The following is a 25,052-nucleotide window of genomic DNA, read 5'->3' as shown; positions in this document are numbered from 1 at the left end:
GCGGATAGAATAGAAGAATAGAATGCCCACTTAAAACTCGCTAGGATAAGCTCTAACCTGGCTCTGATACCACGTTGAATATAGTGAAAATTATATATGAGATTAATCTCCCTTGTGTTAAATACACACATAGGATTCTCTATTTATAATAGAAAAAATATGGGTTAAGCCCAAAATACAAATAAGAAATAATAACAAACTAACTAAAAGATAAAAGATATAATATATCTAACAAAAATTAAGTTTTTTTTTTTAAATGATTCATTGAAATTAAAATTTGTTGGTCGAAATTTAACTTTTTTTTCCTAAGCCTGATCCTATAAGCAATTTTTCATTTTATTGATCAATTTAGAAAGAAAGAAAGAAAATATTGTTCATAGGCAGCTATACAATTTCGAGGCTTGATGCTATAAAACTTAACTAAATATAGAGTAGCAATTTGTTGACTTATTTGGTTCTGAGCAGTTAATTTTGTATGATAATTATGACAAGGTATCAAAAGCTTGAGCCTCACGTGCTACCTTGATGAATACATCTTCCAACGTGGTGTCAACTAAACCCCATGCAGAAACAGTGAACTTTCTCTTTGCAACATCAACAGCTTGGAACACATCTGATATTCTAACATCCTCTTTTGGCAGCTCAAACTTCTGAGTACCCGAGAGATGATATATCTTATTGGCATTTGGGGTGAGTTTCTGCACCATGTTCTCCACATCTTTTTCATGCTCTGAAGATGTTGTCACTGTCAACACGTAAGTTCCTCCATATCTTGCTTTAAGCTATCAGAAACCAACAGAACGTGTTATAAAAAAAATCAAAGTCTACATAAATCTGCCTTTTCTAGTATGCAACTACAAATAGTAAAATGCCTTGTGCAGTCTATGGGTTTCCTTTTGCATGGATTTAACAGATTTATTTGAAAAAAAAAATTGACACAGCTAATCATTTGAGCAGCAATGTTACCTCTTTTGCATTTCCTACACACTGCAAACTGCCATTTACAAAAATGCCCAATCGATCACATAAGGCCTCTGCCTCTTCCATGGAATGTGCTGAGAACATCAAGCCAATATTTGTCAATATATAAGAAGAGGGATCATGTTATTGTGAGACAAAAACAAATTGATCATTCTATATACACCAAGCAGAGTAATGTGATATAAGATCAAAATCCATAAGAGAGAGAGTACTGGTGAGAATGATTGCACGGTTCTGTTTTGCATGCTTGACAACACTCCATAATCTTTTTCTTGAGGCAGGGTCTAATCCGGAACTTGGTTCATCCATGTAAACAATCTTAACAAATTTTGCACATACAGAATTAAGGAACATGACTTGAATCTTCTTCAAAGAAAAATTATCAGAATGAATTCAAATCTAAAACATACTTTGGGATCCCCAATCAATGAAATTGCAACACTAAGCCTCCTCTTCATCCCTCCACTGTACTTTCCAACTTGTTTATCGGCAACCCCTCCGTGAAAAAGGTTTAAATCCTTCAAAGAGTCCTCTACTGCCTGCAGAAATAAATTTTTAGCTAAATTTACTCAAGTCTTTTGTTTAGACAAAGAGACGGCTATTAGGTTATTGTTTAAATTTAGAAAATTAAGACGGTTATATTTTTGTTCTACATTCCTAGAGTCTAGGAATAAAAGACGGTGTTACGATATAAGGTAGGAGTAATAATAAGGGTTGGAAAGTATATGACCAGAGAGAATATTTAGTATAAGTTAATTAGAGTAAATAAATATAGTATAAGTTAATTAGAGTAAATAAATATATATTTAGGGAAATATTCAATATAAGATATTTATAATTAAGGATATATGCTAGGATAATATACGGAGAGATATTTATATTAAATATAGGGATATTTATATTAAATATTAAATATAGGAATATTTATATTAAATATTAAATATAGGGATATTTATATTAAATATATTCTAGAGAAATATTTAATAATAGATGGGCGGGAAATAATTAGTATAAATAAAGTTAGAGTCTAGGGTTAAAGACATCTTTTGATTATTGAGTTTTGTGACAGACATTATTGTCTTGTGAGGGAGGTTATGCTCTCAAAGTAATTGAAGGAGGTTATGCTCCCAATTATTGTTTACCCTTGTTTATTCAGATATTACCATCAATAAAAGAGATTCATTCATCCATTGTTATTCGTTTATTGTTCTATTACGTGTGTTTATTGTTCTATTACGTGTGAGAGAGTGTGAAAGGTTGTATCTGGATAGTTTACGTACTCAGGTACGTAACAATTGGTCCGACCTGCCGGATCGTCAAGGGAGGAAACTGCCAGATTGTCAAGGGAGGAAACTGCCGAATCGTCAAGGGAAGAAACTGCTGGATCGTCAAGGGAGGAAACTGCCGGATCGTCAAGGGAGGAAACTGTCGAATCCTAATAGAGACGAGTGAAAGACATCATGGAGGGAAGAATGCATGCAATTGAAGGGAAACTGGAGAGCATGGGGCACAGACTAAAGAACATGGAGTTGTCCCTAAGGAGGTTGAAGGCAGAGTTGAGTGGAATACGCCATGAAGTCCAAGCTCCAAATGGGAAGGGACTGCTGGAACCGACCGATAGTGGACTAACGGATCCTAATGTGAGCGAACTGCCAGAGCCGAACGATAGCAGACTGCTGGATCCGAACGTGAAAGAACGGACGGAACCTACAGAGAGAGGACTTACCAAGCCGAACGGGAGGAGACAGCCAGAACCAAACGTGAGAAAACTACCTGAACCAAACGGTCTAGTATTGGAAGGAAGAATGAAGGCTTTGGAAGGAAGGGCAGATGGAAGAATCAATACCCTGGAGAGAACAATGGAGTCTGTGAAGAGATGGGCTGACAAAAAGAACAGGGGGCTTGCAGTGTTTGGTGCACTGGCAGAAGGAAGAGAGCGACGTGAAGTACTGAAAGACAATGAAAACCATTCCCTCAGGGCTTATGATTCAGGAGAAGTGGTAACCAGAATGCTGGACGAAGAATGGAAGACATTAGAGAAGGTTTTACCACCACCCGAACCTCCAGACATGAATTGATGAGGAGCCATGAGATCAAGCTCCCCGTTTCCAACCTTGAGGACAAGGTTGTTTTGCAGCGGGGTGTAATGTTACGATCTAAGGTAGGGGTAATAATAAGGGTTGGAAAGTATATGAGCAGAGAGAATATTTAGTATAAGTTAATTAGAGTAAATAAATATAGTATAAGTTAATTAGAGTAAATAAATATATATTTAGGAAAATATTCAATATAAGATATTTATAATTAAGGATATATGCTAGGATAATATACGGAGAGATATTTATATTAAATATAGGGATATTTATATTAAATATTAAATATAGGAATATTTATATTAAATATAGGGATATTTATATTAAATATATTCTAGAGAAATATTTAATAAGAGATGGGCGGAAAATAATTAGTATAAATAAAGTTAGAGTCTAGGGTTAAAGACATGCTTTTGATTATTGAGTTTTGTGACAGACATTATTGTCTTGTGAGGGAGGTTATGCTCTCAAAGTAATTGAAGGAGGTTATGCTCCCAATTATTGTTTACCCTTGTTTATTCAGATATTACCATCAATAAAAGAGATTCATTCATTCATTGTTATTCGTTTATTGTTCTATTACGTGTGAGAGTGTGTGAAAGGTTGTATTTGGATAGTTTATGTACTCAGGTACATAACAGAGGGTTTAAGCTCCTCTACATAATACATCTTTTACCCATATAAATATATTTTCTAACCATAAAAACAAAACAAATTGGTATCAAGAGCTATCCTGAGAGGGATTTGCAAGATTGAGTGAGTCTATCCATAATTCCTAAACCTAAACACAAACCTAATATTCTAAAAGAAAACCTAAAGGTTCATCAATTGCACTTTCATTATTTGAGGCTACGATTGCTCAAATCAAAATTCAGAAAGAGAGGAAGGAAAAAAAAAGGTCAAAAGCAAGAGCAACCTTGTCTGCTGCAGTATCATCCACTATGTTGATCAAAAAATGTTGCTCAAAATATCCAATTAGAATTGAGAGTTTTTGAAGCAAGAGTACCATAGAAATGAAAAGATGAAAGGATTAAAAATGTTGAACTAGATCCAAGAATTTGAGATGCAAATAATGAAGGAATCATAAACAAAAAATAAATACTCCGACAATAGAAATGTTGGAAAAATTCAAGCATTACTCTAGAATAGTTGTTGAATGCACCACATGCACATGAACAAAGGACGCTTATGAGATGTAGAGAAAGCTTTCCAAGTCAAGAAGTAAAAAGGTAGCATATACAACCAAAATAACTATCCATGTGTCTTTTTGCCTTCTACCTATAGCAAGAGAAATATTCACCCACATAACAAGTGTTGTTAGAGGCTATAGAATTGCATATGCTCTGAACACATTGTGTGTCTAACGCAGACCAAACAAGATATATTTATACCATAATACACAATCAACACTTATATATGTTGTGAATGTGTTGTGTCTAAAGTAAATGTTGTAATTTTAGATAATATCTTTAGAATCTTCCTAATTAGAGGAAATAAATATATAACCTTTATTTTATTTTACTTTCCTAGTTTCCTTATTTCCCTTTATTTTACTTTCCTAGTTTCCCTATTTTCCTTTTTAGGAGAATTAGATTACTACAAATAGAAAGTATCAGAATGTATTTTTTAATGATTGAGAATAATAAATCAGTCTTATTTTCCACATGGTATCAGAGCTTGTCTGATCCGCTTCCGTTGTCTTTGCTATCTGTCGGCGGCCGACTGCCATGGCCGCTGACGGCCCCCTAAAAGTCTCTTCTTTAACATATGTTTTTAATGGGCTCCAATTGCCCTAGTCAAGTTCTAACTTAGAATTCTAGCTTTTTCTCTAGCATTACCAACACGTCTGTCCTTCTGATAACAGCTACACAAAACTGTGCTTCCAGAATCTGGCCTAGCTAAGCTATACTTCTAGAGTTCAATCTGACCTAGCTATAAGCTATACTTCCAGAGAGTTGAATCTGACCTAGCTATAAGCTATACTTCAAGAGTTCAATCTGACCTAGCTATAAGCTATACTTCAAGAGTTCAATCTAACCTAGCTATAAGCTATACTTCCAGAGAGTTGAATCTGACCTAGCTATAAGCTATAAGCTATACTTCTAGAATTTGTCTCAGAATGGGATTCCTCAAACCAGTAGTTGCACATGTAGTTTAAGTAATGCCCATAGTTGGCATCTTCACTGACTTCCAATCAGAATCCTCGTTCACTGTATCCCGCTGTGCACCGCCGCCAGCCACCGTCACAGTTTCGTTGGTGACATGCGGATCTGGATCGTCTCTTCGAGCGACGACCAACCGCGCCAGTTCCGATGGCTACTTCTCATTCACGCGCCGCCACGAGCGCCAAATCAGTCCGATAGTCGTCGCCGCCACCGTCGTCATTTTCTCCGACGAAGATAAGGGTTAGGTGCGCCTCAAGGAGCGCGACTCAACCCTGGTAATCAACCACCCAGAAGCCTCCGCACGCGCCGCCTTTCTTCGGCTGGTCACGGGTGCGTGTTCGTCACGCGCCACCCTCCCAATGTCGGAATCACACCACGCCGCTGCCAGTCGTATCACCGGACCTCCATCTCCGTAATCTACTCCTTTTGATATGTCACTTTAATGCCATCATCTCGCCACTCTACTGAATCGCTAGATATACTTCATGACCCGCTCTCTCAACAGGGAGACCTCTTTCGACGCCATCGTGTCAGTTCTTTCCTCTCCATTACGAAGGGTTCTCTACCTCTCCATTCGGTTCTGTTTCTCGAGCAACCGTGCTTCGTTCCGCTGCAACCACAGTCGACGCCAGCGCAGTCAGTCGCCATCGCGACAGTCAGTTGTTGTAACCTCTGCAGTTTGTCGCTGCCGGCTGTTTGCCGTGAGGGGAAATATTTTCCAACCCCTGCAGAGAACTTCCTTCTTGGGCTAGAGTTTAGTCCGTACTTCTTGTGATACAGTGTTAAGTATCACCATTTAGGAGTAGTCCAGCAGAGAACTTTGGACCTCCAACCTGTCTTTGGCCTTTTGATCCCATCATAAGTCCCAATCTTTGGTGCTTTTGGTTTTTGCCAATGCCTTGTTGTAACAACTCACTGAGAGTTGTTCTAATGCCTTGTTGTAACAGCTCACTGAGAGTTGTTCTATGAGACCGCCCGCTGATATGGCTCTTTCGATGTTAGGGGTTTCAGATTTGTCCCTAAGTACGGATCAGTTCTCACCAGTTCTTCCACCTTCACGTTCTGTCATTGACGTGCATATGTCGTTCAGTCGTGAGGGGAAGAAAAGTTTTAGCCGTTGTAGGGTGGTTAAGTCCCTACAGGTTTGTTGTTGTTAGCCGCTGCAGGGCAGTTCAGTTCCTGCAGGTTTGTTGTTGTTCAGGGCAGTTAAGTCCCTAAAGATTCGTTGTTGTTAGGGCAATTAAGTCCCTTAAGGTTTGTACAGGGTGGTTAAAGTCCCTACAGGTTTGTGGCTGTTAGCCTTTTAGTGTCTTTGCAGGGAGTGTAATCCTTGCAGGTCTGTTGTTGTTTAGGGCAGTTAAGTCCCTGAAGGTTTGTTGTTGTTTAGGATAGTTAAGTCCCTACAGGTTTGTGGTTGTTAGCCTTTGAAGGCCTCCCATATGTTACTCATGAAAATCATGTTCTTGAAGTTTTGTTTGTGGATGTTAGCCTTTGAAGGCCTCCCATATGTTAGTCATGGAAATCATGTTCTTGAAGTTTTGTTTGTGGTTGTTAGCCTTTGAAGGCCTCCCATATGTTACTCATGGAAATCATGTTCTCGAAGTTTTGTTGTTGTTCGCCACTGTTGATGGCAATCCAGTCCCTACAGTTTGTTGTTGTTCGCCACTGAAGGCCCTTCATCTGTTCTTGTAGTTTGTTGTTGTTTGCTGCTGCAAGTCATCATCCATTTTTGATGGAAATCTCCCTCTTCCATTACTGTCCAAGTTGAAGTTTCATGTGCTAGTTCGCCTTTGTCCATTGCTGTCCAAGTTGAAGTTTCATGTGCTAGTTCGCCCTCGTCCATTGTTGTCCAAGTTGAAGTTTCATGGTGCTAGTTCTCGCTCGTCCATTGTTGTCCAATTTGGTTTATTGACGTTCTCTACAATTGAGTTTGACTATTCCAAGCTTGGTTCACACAATCTTGTATGATCCAGCTTGAGGGGGAGTGTTTTAATTTGAGATAATATCTTTAGATTCTTCCTAATTAGAGGAAATAGATATATAATCTTTATTTTATTTTACTTTCCTACGAGAATTAAATTATTACAAATAGAAAGTATCAGAATGTATTTTTTAATGATTGAGAATAATAAATCAGTCTTATTTTCCACAGTAAATCACACAGTACGTATTTATACCATAATATAGAATCAATTATAACAAAAATTATTAAATCAATCATCCTAATTTCCTAGATTATGTAATGGTTAATTTCCTACAAATCTGAAACTGATGATTACATTCTAACACTTGAAAAAGAGAATGATTTTACTATTTTCATTCATAGTAATTACATTCTCCTTACCTCTATTTGTAACAATCTAATCTTCTAAAAAGGGAAATAAGGAAACAAAATAATCTAGAAGATCATACACATGTTTTCTTTAATTAGAAAGATTCTACAGATATTTTCTCTAATTGAGAAGATTCTATAGATATTTCCTCTAATTACAACACTAAGATGGGCCAAAGGTGAAATACCACAAGTGTGGTCAATTGGAACACAAGGAAAAGATATCAAAGTATCAACATCAACAAGAAATTTGTTAAGGTTGTCAAGGACACATTAGAAGAGGAAAAACTATTTGCAACCTCATGCTTTACAACCAATAAATCCACAAAAGGTTGGCTGATAAATAATGATTGTACAGACCACATAACTCATAATTGAAAGTTGTAGAAAGTGTTCAATGAATCTATAATTTCTAAAGAACTGGGAACGGAGTAGATATTGCTATGAAAAGTGAAGAAATAATTTAAAAGTCATCCAGGCCTTAATTTAATTTCTATTGTCTTATATGTTCAGGATATTAATCAAAATTTAAGTTTAGCTTCATTATTACAGAAGTTATAAAGTGTTGTTTGACCATAAACCTTGTGCAATTAATAAGGCTCTTATAAATTTTAATTATTATATACCTCATATATTAAAAACATTTGCTTATTATAAATTTTAGTTAGATGAAAAACATTTATCTTGTATACTGCACAAGATAAACTACCACGTTTTAAATTTTTTAAAAGCAAATAGGCACAAGGACTGGCCTCTGACTATGCTAAAACAGTCCATTTATAAAACTAATTAGAAGTGCGCACACATACACACATAAAGGGTTAAATATGTTTTTGAGTCCCTTAACTTGTAGTAAAAATTGGAATTAGTCTTTCTTTAAAACTTTAACCCAATTTAGTCTCCAAACTTTATAAATTTATAAATGTGAGGATTTAGTCATTTAAATCAAATTTTGTTAAATTTATTTGATATTTCAAATATGTTTCATGATAATATTTGAGTTATTTACATCCTTAGACACATTTTTACTTCAATATTAAACATCAAATAAATTTAACAAAATTTAGTGAAAAGGACTAAATTTACATATTTTTAAATATGGAAAACTAAATTGGTCCAAAGTTTTGAAAAAGAACTAACTCAAATTTTCATTAAAAGTTAAGGGATCAAAAACATATTTAACAACAAAAAAAGAAACATTTTCATGTAGAGGCTTGATAATTTAAATATATGGAATGTGGCTAACTTAGATTTTATGATATGAACCATTCATTAGTATATATAGAGTTGAAAATAAGAATGATTTTATTATTCTCAATCATCTCAATTACATTCTCCTTTGCTCTATTTGTAACAATCAATAGGGAAACAAAATAATGTAGAAGATTACACGTCTATTTTCCCTAATTAGGAAGATTCTATAGATATCTTCTTTAATTAAGAAGATATTTCCTCTAATTACAACACTATCCCTCAAGTTGGTAAATGAATATCAATTATTCTCAACTTGCCTACAAGATCTTGAAATCTACCCAAAGGGAGCCCTTTTGTAAAAATATCTGCTATTTCAAATTTTGTAGGAACATGAGTTGTAATCATAAAGCCTCTATCTAGATTATCTTTGATGAAATGTCTGTCAATCTCAACATGTTTGGTCCTGTCATGTTGTACTGGATTATGGGCTATGCTCATGGCAGAATTATTGTGTACTGTAATTGCACAGGGTTATGCACCTTGACTTTAAGATCATTCAAAATGATTTTCATCCAAAGTCCTTCACACATTCCTTGAGCAAGAGCACAAAATTCATCTTCTGCACTAGAATGAGATACTCTATCTTGCTTTTTGCTTCTCCATGTTACCAGACTATCTCCAAGAAGCACACAATACCCAGAAGTAGATTTTCTGTCAGTAATAGAACATGCATAGTCAGCATCAATATATATTTTCATAGTCAATGTGTCTTCCCTTTTGAATAATAGCCCCTTTCCTGGACTTGACTTCAAGTATTGGAGAATTTTGTCAACCGCTTGCATGTGTCTCTCTCTTGGATCATGCATAAATTGGCTCACTACACTAACTGCATAAGTAATGTCTAGTCTTGTGTGTGATAGATAGATCAAATTTCCTACCAATCTCTAATATTGGGCCTTCTCTACAGGAGCACTTTCCTCACTTCCAATTCTGTGATTTTGTTCTGTAGGAACTGTTGAGGTTCTACATCCCAGCTTTCCTGTTTCTTTGAGGAGATCCAGTACATATTTCTTTTGGGAGATGACAATTCCGTTCTTGGAGTAAGCAACCTCTATTCCAAGAAAATATTTGAGTTTTTCATATTTATCTTTCATTTCAAATTGAGTAGCCAATTTATCTTTTAACGCCAATTTTTCTGTTTCATCATCTCCTGCAATAATCATATCATCCACATAGACAAGCAATAGGGTGAGTTAACCTGTAGAAGAGTGCTTTATGAATAGAGTATGATCTCCATGGCTTTGTCTGTATCCCAAGGAAACCATTGCTTTTGTAAATCTTCCAAACCATCCTCTAGGGGATTGTTTAAGACCATACAATGCTTTCTTCAGGAGGCATACCTTGTATCTTTCTTATCCATCTACACCCTATTACCTTCTTGTTTCTTGGCTTATCAACAATCTCCCAAGTGCCAGCAATAGTGGCGGCGCATGGAGGCTTCTTTCCCGGAGCGACTTCCGATGTTGGGTTCGCTAGAGTTGGGCACCTTTCTGCCCTATCAACAACCCCAGTCACCTACGGCGGCAGCCGCGGTAGTCGAACAGCGGCAGCGGTGGCTACTGCTGTAGCAGAAACGGAGCCCCCAAGATCGGGAGCTCTAACACCAAGTTGAAATTAAGAATGATTTTATTATTCTCAATCATCTCATTTACATTCTCCTTTGCTCTAGTTGTAACAATCTAATCTTCTAAAATAGGAAAATAGGGAAACAAAATAATTTAGAAGATTACACATCTATTTTCCCTAATTAGGAAGATTCTATAGATATCTTCTTTAATTAGGAAGATATTTCCTCTAATTATAACATATAGTTAAGATTTGTGCATTTTACAACCTAGAGTGCAAGCTGCATTTTAGAGGAGCTGCTATGCGACGTGAAAATTTAAATGAGGTGTCATGATCTGAATCATTCATTGATATATACGGTTAAGATCTGTGCACTATACCTCCTAAATTACATGCTGCACTTTAGAGGAGCTCGCTCCTTATAATTAACATTTTGGGAACTATAAATAAGTGTAGTGCAACTAAGTACCCTTTCATTCCTAAATAATAATAATAATGATAATAATAATAATGATGATCTTATTGTTATAACAGCTTAGTTTCTCTCAAATTAACTTACTCGCGTTAAAACTGAGAAACTAAGACTTTTAAGTCTGCCATAAAAAAGTTGGTGCTCTCTAATAACTGACATGTCGTAAATAATAATAATAATAATCTTACTAATAACAACATGATTTCTCTCAAATTAACTTACTTGTTTTAGGACTGAGCCTCTAAGATTTTTAAGTCTTCCATAAAAAAGTAGGTGCTCTCTACCTGTCAAGTTGTCCCACAGCAAGCTACAGTATAGAGAAAAAAATAAGTCAAAAAACCTTTTTTACTTGTTAGAAGTTTGACTTTAGAGGGAAAAAATAGAGGAATTTCCAACTTACTCATGTTGTGGACATACACCCATGGTAGTATATATTCCACCCATTTGAGTTCTTATGTCCAAGCCTTGAACAAATGCCGTACCAGAGGTGGGTTTTGTGAGACCAATCATCTACAAACACAGCAAAGTTCATTACATTTATGACTTCAAGAGAAAAATAATGAATTTAGCCCGTTATAGGTCTATTCGTAAGGTAGTTTTAAACTTGTTTTGTTTTCTTGTGTACATATCCTAAGGTAGTTTTAAACTTTTATATTCTTAAGGAAGTTTTGGGAATGCAAGAAAATTCTAATGTACATATCGGTTGGACAATTACAACTGACCATATTGATAAAAGAGGTCTTCCCAGCTCCATTGGGACCAAGCATACCAAAGCATTCCCCAGGAGGCACAGAAAGGAACAACCCTCTTACTGCAAATTTATCTGGATTTCCATCCCTCCCTGGATAGACTTTTCTTAGATCGTCACATAAAATTGCATGATTAATAGTTGGTTCAAGTAGCAGCTCCTCCACTTTCTCCTTCTGAAAAAGAAGAAAGCAATTAACACCTCATGTATGCAACTCAGTCTCAACATATTGAGTACATCAGTACAACCAAACTTGTAAAACATACATGATACATGAGTTCTTTAAGTGAAAATACAATCTTTATTTTGTGTGCATAATAGTATTATCATGGTTTAAATATAGGACCTTGTGCAATCTATTCACCAACACCCCCCACACACGCCCAAAAGAAAAAAAAACACCAGAACTATGTGGGTTAGACAAATACAAGCTAATGAAGGCAAACTCACATGCCTTATTATTAGTCTCAACATTTGTTTCCACATTTAATTTAATTACGGTTACAAGTCTTCCATTAGTGTAAATAGAACTAGATATTTTTCCTTTTATATAACATCAATCACATTGAAACATGCATGGTGGGTCATAAGTTATGATTAATTTTACCATATTCAGTCTCTATTCTCTCCTTTTTCTCCCTCAACATCTTAATCCTCTAATTCAACACCAGTAATTTTTTTTGAAAAAGAAAAGCTTTGCAATTGAGACAAAAGTTAGGTTCTCTATGGAATCTGCAACTAATTAACGTTCTACCAACGTTAACAAGTTTTTGAAATATTTTCTGGAGTTAAGATCTTATTGAGGGATGAGATGTTATCAACATTGTAGTTCTAATTATGGCAATTAAGATATTGAATCATTATTCTAGGGAAATAGAGCTCTATATATACTCACTTGTAATGGTTTACTATCAATTGAATTGAATCAATTTTCTTCTCTTAAGTGTTCAAGTATTTTCAAGTTTGTGCAACATGATACTACTTGTTGCTGAGGTGGCACAATTACATCAATTTCTAAAATACTTATATATGAAAGACAGCTCTTGATAGACCTTAGTTTACTCATTTTAATAATCCAGATGAACTCATAATATAAGTACATTATAAATTTGTTTAATAGGAAATAATATTCACCTCTTGGATGACATCAGGTTTCTCCATTTGAGATAATTCTTTTGACACCTGCATTTGGGTATCAAGCTTTTGGAAAGGAGACTTTTTCTGAAATCCTTTCAATAAGAAAAGAGGACCTTTTCTACTTCCTAACGTCAAAACTTGATCAATGTAGAAGGCAGCAAAAAGCATCACAATCCACTCAGCAAACATAATAATTAAGACCGCTTTCATGCCATTAGTGCTTTCACTCAGATTATGCCACTTCATACCATCAGTCCCCCTGGTATTCCCTTGAACGGAAAATTGTGCTAACTCATATAACCCACGGTATAAAGCAAACCCAGGATACAACTCCATAAGAATTATCCACCCTCCTGAAGAAACAGCATAGAAAATTGTTAGGCTAGAATATTAGAAACTTACAACAAGTAGATATTCAATTCATAAACATGACTAATATGAAATCTTAGTTAAAAGTTATAATAACAAGTAGCCGTTCAATTCATTATTTACCACTCCTAGATAACCAAAACATTGTTTGAATTTGGTATTGAAACCAAAGATTTCCCCCCAATTCATCTATGCAGCTTTAAATGTTAGATCACTATTCTGTTAAGAAATATTGGAGATTTCATATTGACTAGCAATATGACCAAAACATATACATAAGTGGAGGTCATCCCTCATTTCATAGATAAATTTTGACAAATTGGCCTCAAATCCCAATTCAAAAATGATATCAAAGGATATTCATATAATTGTTGTTGAGTTGAGTCTATCAAACCAATTGTTATCAATCCATCACCAAACCACCCCAAAAAGGCCGAGTCTTCTAAACTTGGTAGTCTGTATGCCTAGTCGTTGAGTGTGTTGGAGATCCAAAATTTACTAGTGATATAGTAAAAATATTAAGGGACAACCCATGTTTCAATAGCCAGCTTGAGGATTGAGTTAGATTAAAACCCAAACTCTAAGGAAATGTTGTAAATAACATTTTATTAGGATAAAAGTATCTTCAAGATCTTCGTTTTAACATAAAATAATTTAGTATCTTCCTATTTATTTTACCATATTTTGTTTCTTAATTTTAGAAAGATTGATTGTTGGAGAATCTAAAAAATGTAATTTGTATGATTGTTATTAGTAAAATATTTTCTAGTTTTCCTATGTAGTTTGAGTTGGTAGTAGAGCTTCTGCTTGCAAACAAAGAAACAACCATATGCCATTGTAGTCACATATAGATGATCATAACATCGACAACAATCTTGATAAAGGAGCCACCATGCACTGCCACCGGTACGGGCACATGTAACCCACACACCTAATTTTGATGACACACACTCATCAACTCTGCCACTAATAGAGTTGTCAGGAATCCGTGAGTTTGTTTCTGAGGGACTGTGGCTACCTATTTGCCTCCGTTTTGAGTAGATTTGAGTTCTGGGCAGAAGCAATACAGTGTGCCATCAATGCACAAAATAGGTGCCCACATGCTAAGTTAGACGAGAAGACACCAAGCCTGGAGTAGAAAGAAACCGTGTGTGACTCACCTTAAAGTGTTTGACAGCATGGCTTATGATCACGTTCCAGCTCAACACAGGACAAAACTTGAAGATAGGAGTAAGAAGTATGTTTTTATTAGGTATGATGAAAAAGCAAAAGCTTACAACCTGTTTAACCCAATAATAACAAAGGTCCTTGTAAGCCAAGATACTCAAATTGACGAGGAGGGCAAATGGAAGTGGAACAACTTGGAGGAGATTTCTACTAGAAGCTCGGAAACTAGAAGAGGGAGCTTAGAAACTAGTGGTGGAAGCCCAAAATCCATTGCTGGGAGAAATCATGAGACTTATGAGGAAGATGATAGAACACAAAGTTTACAAGACATATACAACTCCACTGACGAAGAGCATGTTGCATGTCTGATAGGTTTCTTGGCAGCAAGAAACCCAAGATACCCTTGGATTAGCACACAACATGCACACAACTCACAAAAGTAAACTGTATTGATATTTGAGATACAAAGAGATTGTTTGATAGCATCCAAGGAAGCAATTCTTCCTTCACACAGGATGTAATATTCCTGTCTAACAATTAACAACAAAACGTGTCTTCCTCGAGACACTCTCCCCCCTTATATAACTAACATTTAAACCCAAACACACCTGCCCCAACTGCCTAACTAACTTTCCCTCTTCCTAACCTTCATGTCTTGTTTTTAATTCCCTTCCTCCTTTAATAGACCCTTAAGGTCCTATCAATGTCTTATGGCAGGTGCTGAAGACTTGAGTTTTGAAGAACCCGTGCAGGACGAGAAGTGGCAAAAGGCAATGGATGAAGAGATCGGAGCAATTGAAGACAACAATACATGGGAGCTTACAAGTTTGCTGAAAGGAGCTCGGCCCATTGGCATAAAATGGGTGTATAAAAGAAAAATCAATGTTGAAGTTGGGTGATATAAAGCTCGGCTCTAGTGAAGGATTACAAGCAGAAGAAGGGAATTGACAAAGGAATTGACTATGACAAGGCATTCACCCCAGTGACAAGGATGGAAACAATTTGGCTATTGATCTCCTTAACAGTCCAACACAAATGGACGATTCTACAGATGGATGTGAGGTTGACCTTTCTCAAAATAGTTCTAGAACAGGAGGTATATATTGAACAATCACTCGACTACATGTGAAGAAGAGAAGATAAGAAAGTGTTGAGATTGAAGAAGGCGCTTTATGACTTAAAGTTGAAGATATCAAAGAAGTGATAAAAAAGGAATTTGAGATGATCAGGGTCTCATGAAATATTTTCTCGGTTTGGAGGTCGGTCAAGGGAAGGACGGCATCGTGTCCTAGGAAAGGTATGTCGAGGAGATTTTAAAGAAGTTCAAAATGACAAAATGTAACTCAGTTTCCACCCTAGTGAAGCTTGGCAAAAAATTATGGGGGAGTTTTGTTAAGATAAACTTAAATTTAGGAGTTATTTGACAATTATTATGAGCAGTAATGTTCTAATGTTATAGGAGAGCAAAAGCCAGGAGGTTAGTGTGTTATGTCATGGTATTAATGGTCATTAAAGTGTTGTGTTTTGTAATAATTGGAGACATTATGGCTTGGAGATGAAAAGCCAAATGTTTGTCCTATAAATTGCAATGTTCAGTTGACATGAGATAATACACTTGAAGTAAATCAGTTTTATACACAAAAAGTGTGATTTGCTAACATTATATGGGCTTCTTTGTTTGGTGTTATGAAAGTTATATGGACAACTAGGAACGAGATCTATTTTGATGATCTTACGCTATCCTATATCAGAATTAAACACAAGATTTATGTTGAGGTCAATCAGACTGGAAATTGGTATATTGGTGTAGGAAATCTAATGTGTAAGAGCTCATTATTCATAAAAGTTTTGGGGCAAACATATATCCTAGGAAAGTTGCATCCTGTGTTCCTATTTTCTTTTCCTTCCTCCTCATTCTCATTGGTTTAAATGTAATACTTGGGCAACTAAAGGTTCTTCTAGTGTATCTACGGTAGGGGATACTATTAGAAATCATCATGCTTTCAATGTGAAATGTTTCTCTTTATACTGTGGTGTTCATAATGTTCTATATGTAGAGGTGATGGTTGTGATTTTAGCTTTGGAATTCAAACTTTTAGAGGATGAACTAAACTTTGGATTGAGAGTGACTCTCTACTTGTTATTCAAACTCAAGTCCAATACTTCTATTATTCTTTCATATCTTTATTTTCAAAAAGTAGAATTTAAGCTTAACTCAACCATACAAAATTGACTAAAGAGATTACGTTTGTACCCACTTATATATTATAATTTAGTCACAACTTTAGTCCATGTGAAATCTCCAACACAGCATCTCATGCCAAGGACCGGATATCTTGAGCATGAGAATAGACATTTGTGGATGGTCTAGTAGTAACCCAATAATGAGTGTACAATGGACCCAACAAACCTTATTGGGATAAACTCTAATACCTACCCTACAAAATGGGCTTATATTTGCATCCACTTTTATGTTATTATTTAACCAAATCTCTAGTTGGTAACATATGTAATGGATGATTGAATTGTTTTGTAAATAGTAATATTATGTGTATTTATTTTTCGCTTATTAGAGAGGGTGATCAATGTACCGTAAACTTGCAAAGTTTGACACTAGATCCCAAGGTTATAATTGGTGGGATAGTGTCCCAACTTTATTTGTCTTGAGTTTTTCAATGATGGATTTGATTTACACTTCTATAGGGTTAGGGGTGTTGCATATGGATGATGTTGTCTGTGGTGCCAACATAGTTCGGATGACAAATAACTTAGAATCCTCATTTCTAATATAAAAAATTGCCAACAATCACATAAAATTATGTATGAAAGCCAATAGAATAACCCAAAATGGATATGATCACGGACCAATAACTTACTTGGAAATGATATATTTTGAACAAAGAATTTGAAAAGAAAGCCACCTAATAACCCGGTTCCAAAGACACCTATATATGCAGTTACTGCAATTATCAAGAACACAAGTTGGTCATTACTAATTAGATCTAGGAAAAGAAATTAGTAATGCACCCATTTTAATGAATGACATAAACTGATAAAAGTAGTTATCATGAAACCTGTTGCAGTCTTGACATTTGAAAACATGGTAGCCACCAAAAATGCTAGCGCAATTTGCAAGTTTATATAGATAAAATAAAATACAAATTGGATGCTGTAGTCATTGGCTGTGAAGATTTTTAATCCTGAGAATAAAGTCAAAAGCATTAAAGAAAATGGGTAAATCCGAAGAGAAATAAATTCAATAGTTATATTCTTACCTAAGAGTGAGCCAAATATCACAAAGCACAACATGTAAATTACTGATGTGACAAGAAAATAACCATATGAAATCATCCAATATGGCCTATCACCAAGACCATGCATTTTCATCATGATTCTTAATTTTTGTTGCTTCTCATATACTAGTGATGTCAAAATAACCTACACAAACATAAAGAGCTTATTAAATTGAACATTTGAATGTATTATAGATTAATAGATCTAGGACTACAGATAAGAAATTTTGTTGCTTCTCATATACTAGTGATGTCAAAATAACCTACACAAACATAAAGAGCTTATTAAATTGAACATTTAAATGTATTCTAGATGAAAAGATCTAGGACTACAGATAAGAAATTTTCAACATAAAGCATGTATCTTTTACCAGGGTTGATGTAAAGGTATTAAAGCAAAGAAAAGGAATTACATATGGTTTATATTGATGTGGGAAAGGCGTATGATTAATTACTAGGAGAAATACCGCAAAAAGGCTCTAAGGTGATTGATTGCATTACTTATATTCAAACCATACAAGACATATACAATGGGGGTAACTATTGGTGTAAGAACACTGGTAAGCAAAACTAAGGGATTTTCCTGTAAGGATAAAGTTCACATCAAGCATTAGCCTTGAATCTAGTTTAATTTAGTTTTGGACGTAATTATTGGAGTCATACATAAGATTATCCATAATTATATGCATTTTGTGGATAACATAATTTTGATTGTGGTTTTAATTAAAAAGATTAACTTCGAACTTGCTTAGAAGGTAAACTAAGTTGGCAAGTTCAGCTGGTTTTTCTAGTTTAGTTGAAAATGACATCACTTTGTGTCACTTTGCTTGCAAAAATAAGAGAGAGGAGAAATTATCTTCCTCTTACCAGCAGCCTTCGGGAGCTCATGTATTGGAAAAAACCACCAATGCATATTCCCAATATCCCAATGAATTTGGTGGTAGATTCACTACATAATATTAGTAGCAAGGAAAGCAGTGTGAGAGTTCATAAACATCAATTACATCATGTTTTTCAAGGTCCAATACGGAATTTCATATGGGCGAGTGGGTGTTTTCCAAGCTTCCAGCAAGAAGCTTTCATAAACTTGCTCCTAGAACCTATAGAATTTCAAAAAACATAGGTACAACTACCTACTAGTTACAGCATCCTAAAAAGTCTCTAACCCACTCAACATTTAATATTACAAGCAGCCTCCCATTGATTGCCAACCACACCTAGTACTATATTTCCAGAAAAGATCTCAACAAAACATGCATAGGAGGTCATATCACAATAATTTTGGTTCAGTGGCACAGTGTACCTAATGAGGAGGCGACATGGGTTCTTCTATTCAAATTTCAACAGTCATCCCCTCTGTTTGAAATGCAAGACCCTTTAGGGCACGGTCTTCTTTTCGGGAGAGGTATTGATATGAAAATATAAATAAGATGTTAGTTAGTTAGTCAACTAGTTAGATTGTAACGCTATTGGGTACCAGCCTACAAATAAGGTAGTATTATTGTATTTTAGACAGACTAAATATAAAATGAGATTGAGTGATAATAACAGAAGTGTAATGCACGACTCTTGGTCTTTGTTCCTTTCATCTTCCTCCCTCAATTTGGTTTTCTTTCCGCACCTAAATTGTATATCATATTTCAAAAGTCAAAGTTAACCAACAGCAACTATTTATGCAATAAATGTGGTATCATACTCATATTGGTGTTAACTTCTCTTAGTTGTTATAGACAACTCAATTCATAGCCCATGTGTATAGATATATCTTCACTTACAGGAAAAAGTTGCAAGATGACCCATGTAAAGAACAGAGGGCCCACGATAGAAGATATGTCAAGCCTAAAAATGGTCTCAGGTTTTGGCATTTCCTTTACAAACTCAAAAATTATTTTGGTTCCGGGTCCAAGCAGAAACTGCAGGTAGGAATTGGAAATCTGCATGCATATATTGTCAGATTCCTATAACCTGTCAGAGACCAAATATACTAAAATAAGAAATGAAAAAATGTGTACTTCAGGAAATTACCATCATTATGTTAGATCAATAATATTTACTGACAAAATTAGTTTTGAAATTTTCAATACAAATACAGCCAGTGCATCATGAACATAGTTCCCCTTCCTCTATTCAAATCATGCCTTTTAAAAAAATTGTAACCGTTAAGCAAGTTTTTCTTCTATAGGAAGTATGTAGTTCCTTTCCAAATGTATTCTATCAATAATGAATTATGGAACAATGTGTTTTTTTTTTAAAACTAATACTATTGTTCAAAAGCAAACATAGTTGCAGTAACGGTAGGTGATACTGTCTTGAAAAGGACTACCTATAAAGGAGTTGACGAGAAATGTTGAAGCCACAATAAAACTGCCTCCCAGCAGGCAGAGGTTCAACACTGACTAGAGACGTGACCTAAGTAATGCTTTATAATGTATTATGGGAAAACTTGACCTTCTAAAACTGATTTTGCAACGTTGAGTTAAATTTTAAGTTCGAATTCTAAGAACATTTTATTATAAAAAAAATTTAAGATCATTACAAGCTAACAAGTAGGACGTTTTTTTTTTATTTTATAAGCTCATATTGAGTTTTCTTTTTCATTATATTGAATCAATGGTTAGGGTAACTGCAAAGAGGATGAAACAATTAAAAGAAATTATATATACCAGATTTACAGAGCGAGGAACCCGCAACAATGCATTGGCAGTATATTCTGTGTCTTGATGGTAGGTTGAGTTGTACCATATACCGACATTATATCTATTACCATTTGAATTTAGAAAATCAAAAGCTGCCAAAACAATAAAAATAATTATTGTCTTCCACAAATTGCATGAATTGAAACACAATGATAGTTAAGTACCTGAAACGATCTCATTGATTTGTCCCTCTGAGTTACCTCTTTGATAACCTTTGTACAGCTCACTGTTGATATCAGTAGAACTATTACGCCATAAATTTTTAGCCAGAGCACATTTAATCTCTACATTCAGGGAAAACAAATTAATTAGTAAATATACTCTACATGTCAGATGCAGGCCCTAGTCAAGTCTGGAGAGAAAAAGATTGTGTATATATGGGTGCATTTATTTTGGCAAAACTGACCATATAATTATTACTATTGTGCAACTGTTTCAAATGCATCATGAAGGTTGCATTTATTGTTTTATACTGAACCTTACACATTTATATTACACCCATTTGATGGTTCCCCAAGTTTTCCAAAAACATGGAAGAAATTTTAGGTTCAAGCAAATAGCTACATGAATAAAATAACAATCAAAACCCTACCCCTCACCCCTCCAAAAAAAGAGGTGCAAAAGTTTTGAAATATTCTCTCTAACAATATGTCATTTGCAACCATTCATCGTCAAGCATACACCAACTAGCAAAACCATATGAAAATATGATACCTACATCTACACAGTCCTTGGGAACCACCAAGAGTGGCACAATGGATTGCAAATAGACATTACAAAAATAGCCATGAGGCATGAACAGCAATCCTAATGATTTAATTTCCTGTTAACACAAGGTACATCGACAAAACAATTTCCATACCATTGTTTTCTCCTGTCGGCGAGGGAAAGGAGAATCCAGAGTTCTCTGTTCCAGTGCAGTTTGTTTGTAAATAATAAATGGGAAGATTCGAAGAGAAAGCAGGTTCAATAAAATTGTTCCTTTCTGGTTTTGATTCAGATCCCTATATCAACATCATTTTGACAACAACAAATATCACACCAAAAAAAAAAACACTTGCAAAAGCAGGAAAACTAAAATTAAGAATAAACAGTACGCAATACATACACTACCAGTTTACTCTGCCATTCAATCACAAAACAAATTTGTTTGTAAATTTCTAATCACTTAACCATGTAAAAAAAGCTCTTATTGGTATTCTGAGTAAAACCTTCCACACTAACCATGATGTTTGTAAATCTCTAAAATTTAAAATAAATAAATTAATGTGTAGACAGTTCACAATTCACCAATTGTGATATCAGAAATCATACTTTGACATATATAAATTTTTTACGTTCATTTCACATTATTCTTTTTTATTTTTTATTTCTTTTTTTTAAGTACAAAAATTTATTCTTTCATGATCATTTATCCTTATGATGTGTATCACCCTACCATCATTCGGTAATATAATCGATCAATAAAAACCGCCACACGTGGAAACTTTGTTGATTTTTCAACAATTATCTTAAACGTCACTTCTAGCATGTTTTCTGATTCATCGACAGTGTAAAAGTCTTTGTATTTTTCTACGCATAGGAATTATTAAACTAAACTGAAGAGACAAAAACATACAACAAACTCACCAGTACATTCACGGCCAAACCAGCAAGGAAATTACTACCAAAATCACTTATACTCAGGGTACTCCGAAACATCTTCTCAGATACGCCTGTAAAAAACATCACGAAAGAAAATCAGAAACAGAGCGAGAAACACAATGTGAACGGATCTATTACACCATACTCAGCGCAAAGGAGTGATTCTCTCCGGTGAAGAGCAAAGAAAGAGGACACGAGTCGGTTCTCCTGCACGATGCATCGGGCAAATCGAAAAAGGGAAGAAAACCGGTTCGCACGGCCCGGTTCGGTGGAGCAGGAAGTTGCAAGAGCGGTGGCCATTCGACGGGGTTGGGAATGGGGCACATGGCGGCTTGAAAAAAATCGGAATACTGGACCCCGCACCGCTTCTCTGAGTTAGGGCACTGAGAGATTTGGGTTCTGTTGTCGGCACACACGCAGCCGCATTTGAATTTGCTTTTATCCAATTGCGTGTCGAATAAGAGTTGGAGCACGAAAAGCAACACGCATAGCACCGCCGGGAACAGAATCAGCCGAACGTTGGTTTTCACATTCCGTTTCTTTGAAAGATGAGAAATTCAAACATCAACATAATTTCATGCGGTAGAATAAACATAAAAAAAAAAAAGGAAAGCGAATGGAACCTGGAAGGTAATGTTCTTGAGAAGAAGCGCTTTTGCTTGAGTGAAGAAGCTAGCAGAAGTAGAATTTGCCATGAGTTTGGTGTGTGAAGAGTGGAGACTGAATAATGGAAGCTTGTTTCTTGGTGTTGCTGTCTGATTCCACGACAGTGTCTGTCTTTGTGGGAGGGAGATAAAAGACGTTACGTATATACAGTGAACGCTTGATATTTTCTCAATCGTCGTGGTTTACAAGTGTCTAAACGCGCTATTTAACATATAATTAATTATATTTGATTTTAAAATCTAGAATAATTATTTTTAATAATTAGTTTCAAATTTGTATTTTATTTTTTTTTTAAATTTTGGATATTTAATATTTTATTATTTGATAGTTTATATATTGAATTGTTTATTTTTTATGTTTATTATATATTATTTTTTAATAATATTAAAATAAAATACAAAACAGTTAAAAAAGAAATATAATAATATTAAAATTATTTTATTATGTAATTATTTTTTAATTATTTTATCAAATAAATTAGTAATTATTATAATAGTTATAAATATTTTTGTCTTTTAATAAAAGAAAACTACGTTAATAATTATTACGTCAATATTCATTTAATCACATATTATAAAAAGATACTTTTCTTACCTTATAAGAATTGTTTTCATTTATGTATACATTTTAAATTTTGAATATTTTTTACTAAAGATGTTAACTAAATGAGATTTTTTATTCAAGATATTAAGGGAACAACTGAAAGTGGTTGAAATATATTATTGTTAATTAAATTTTCACAATAGAAATAAAATTAATGTAATTAAATAAATTGACACTATCAATTAATTATAGCAAAAGGTTTATTTATTTTATAATAACTATCTTAACATTAGAAAATAAATTAATCAACACGTAAAATTGATTTCATTATACAAGACTATTCCTTGTGTACTTTTAATATATTTGATCATTCTTACAATTTTTTTTTATGTTTTTTAAAATTACATCATTTATTACTTTAGTATAATAGAGATGTAAACAAAAAACTTTTCAGCAATAAAATATAAATTTACTCTATTATAAAATAAGCCAGAGACAATTTTGTAAGAATCATTAAACATATCAAAAGTAAACCATGAATAGTCTTGTATTTCAAATAAAATGAAATCAATTTTACTTAATTATTTTCTAATGTTTATCCATATGTATATGTATCTTTTATATATGTATATATATATATATAATACTTTAAATATAGCTCATTTTATTGTGAACATTAATTACAACAATATTTGTTATTTATTACTTTGATTAAATAGCAAACATTAATTACAACAATAACTGTTATTTATTACTTTGACTAAATAGCAAATATTTGATAGTATTATGTTATTAAATATATTTTATATATAAATTATAACAGTTATCTTGAACAGGAACAATTTTTTAGCAATAACATTCATAAGATATTTGTTATCAATGGTAAGTTTTTCCAAACAAAGAAATTTGACTTTTCATCTCTTTCAATCTATCCTTTTCATCTTTATCTAACTTATAATTTAAAAAGATAATATAAAAAATTGTATCTCAATATAAATTGTTTATCAACTCATAATCTTAACATTTCCAATATATATGTATTTAGTTTTATTACAGTTCTGAAATATTGATTTTTAATCAACAATTGTAAGTTCATTTTAGTTTTTAAAATCCTTTTTTCATTTAAGAAAACAAAATATACACGTTAACGGATTATATTAATTTTATAATAAGATTAGTATAAAATAATAAATTAGAATTTAATAGTAGTAATTATACATTGCCATAGTTATATCATTTAATAATTTTAATTTGATATTTTTATTTAACGCTCACTATTAATTAAAAATTTATTTTTCACAGTTATATTAAAAAAATCATTTTAATCTAACATTGAACATAAAAATATTTTAAAAATATTTTTCAATTTTTTATGTTTTTTTTATGAAAATTATCATTAAATGATAATTATGGTTACTTTTTTGTTAGAAAAATGTTAAAAGTCATTAAATGAGATAACGTAAGATGAGTCATTACAAAAGAAAGTAAAGTGCCTAATAAGTTCAGTATTTTTGTTCACTAAGTCAGTTAAGTATATTTTACATAATTAACAATTCACAACATCCAATTACTAAATGGGATGAGTTGGTCCAAAGAATCTATATTGTATGAATTTGTCACGAAATGTATTATGGGTTGTGCCAAACTAATACAAGTATGTTGAGAATTTATCATTTAGATCTTGTTTTTTTGAGTGAATTTGAGGGAGTGGATTTGAGAGGATTTAACAGCATTTGAAGATAATTTTTTTGTCGTTTATTTAAATGAATTTAGAGATAAATGAGAGTGAATTTAGAAATAAAATCTATGAGAATTAGTATAAAATTGTATTGACGTAACAAATTAAAAAAAAAATATTTTCAAATTCACTTTCATTTACCTTCAAATTCACTCAAATAAACGAGAAAAAAGATTATCTTCAAATTC

The 25,052-nt window shown here is 33.8% G+C and overlaps 1 protein-coding gene across 3 annotated transcripts; it reads right to left on the bottom strand.

Moving 5' to 3' along the window:
* Positions 1-318: 318 nt before the first annotated feature.
* Positions 319-22,737, bottom strand: LOC124827105 (ABC transporter A family member 7-like). 3 transcript variants are annotated; one of them, XM_047300105.2, is made up of 18 exons: positions 22,541-22,731; positions 22,063-22,456; positions 21,903-21,988; positions 21,136-21,277; positions 20,438-20,557; positions 20,241-20,365; positions 19,353-19,511; positions 17,560-17,722; positions 17,359-17,484; positions 17,161-17,244; positions 12,746-13,101; positions 11,586-11,786; positions 11,264-11,373; positions 11,086-11,170; positions 1,392-1,520; positions 1,194-1,299; positions 967-1,055; positions 319-782 (listed from the first exon to the last, which is right to left on the bottom strand). In XM_047300105.2, exons 1-18 carry the CDS (start codon positions 22,610-22,612, stop codon positions 483-485), a joined length of 2,847 nt encoding a protein of 948 aa, XP_047156061.1. In that variant the 5' UTR covers positions 22,613-22,731; the 3' UTR covers positions 319-482. The 3 variants fall into 3 exon arrangements, with proteins under 3 accessions (XP_047156061.1, XP_047156053.1, XP_087961160.1); XM_047300097.2 differs by having other exon boundaries at positions 17,359-17,722; positions 22,541-22,733; XM_088105034.1 differs by lacking the exon at positions 1,194-1,299 and having other exon boundaries at positions 644-782; positions 22,541-22,737.
* Positions 22,738-25,052: the final 2,315 nt, after the last annotated feature.

This window comes from Vigna umbellata, chromosome 1 (assembly GCF_029865625.1).
Source record: "Vigna umbellata cultivar VRB3 chromosome 1, Vumbellata_1.0, whole genome shotgun sequence".
Taxonomy (NCBI): domain Eukaryota; kingdom Viridiplantae; phylum Streptophyta; class Magnoliopsida; order Fabales; family Fabaceae; genus Vigna; species Vigna umbellata.
Note: the sequence above shows the minus strand (reverse complement) of the source record. Positions and strands in the feature narration are given on the sequence as shown.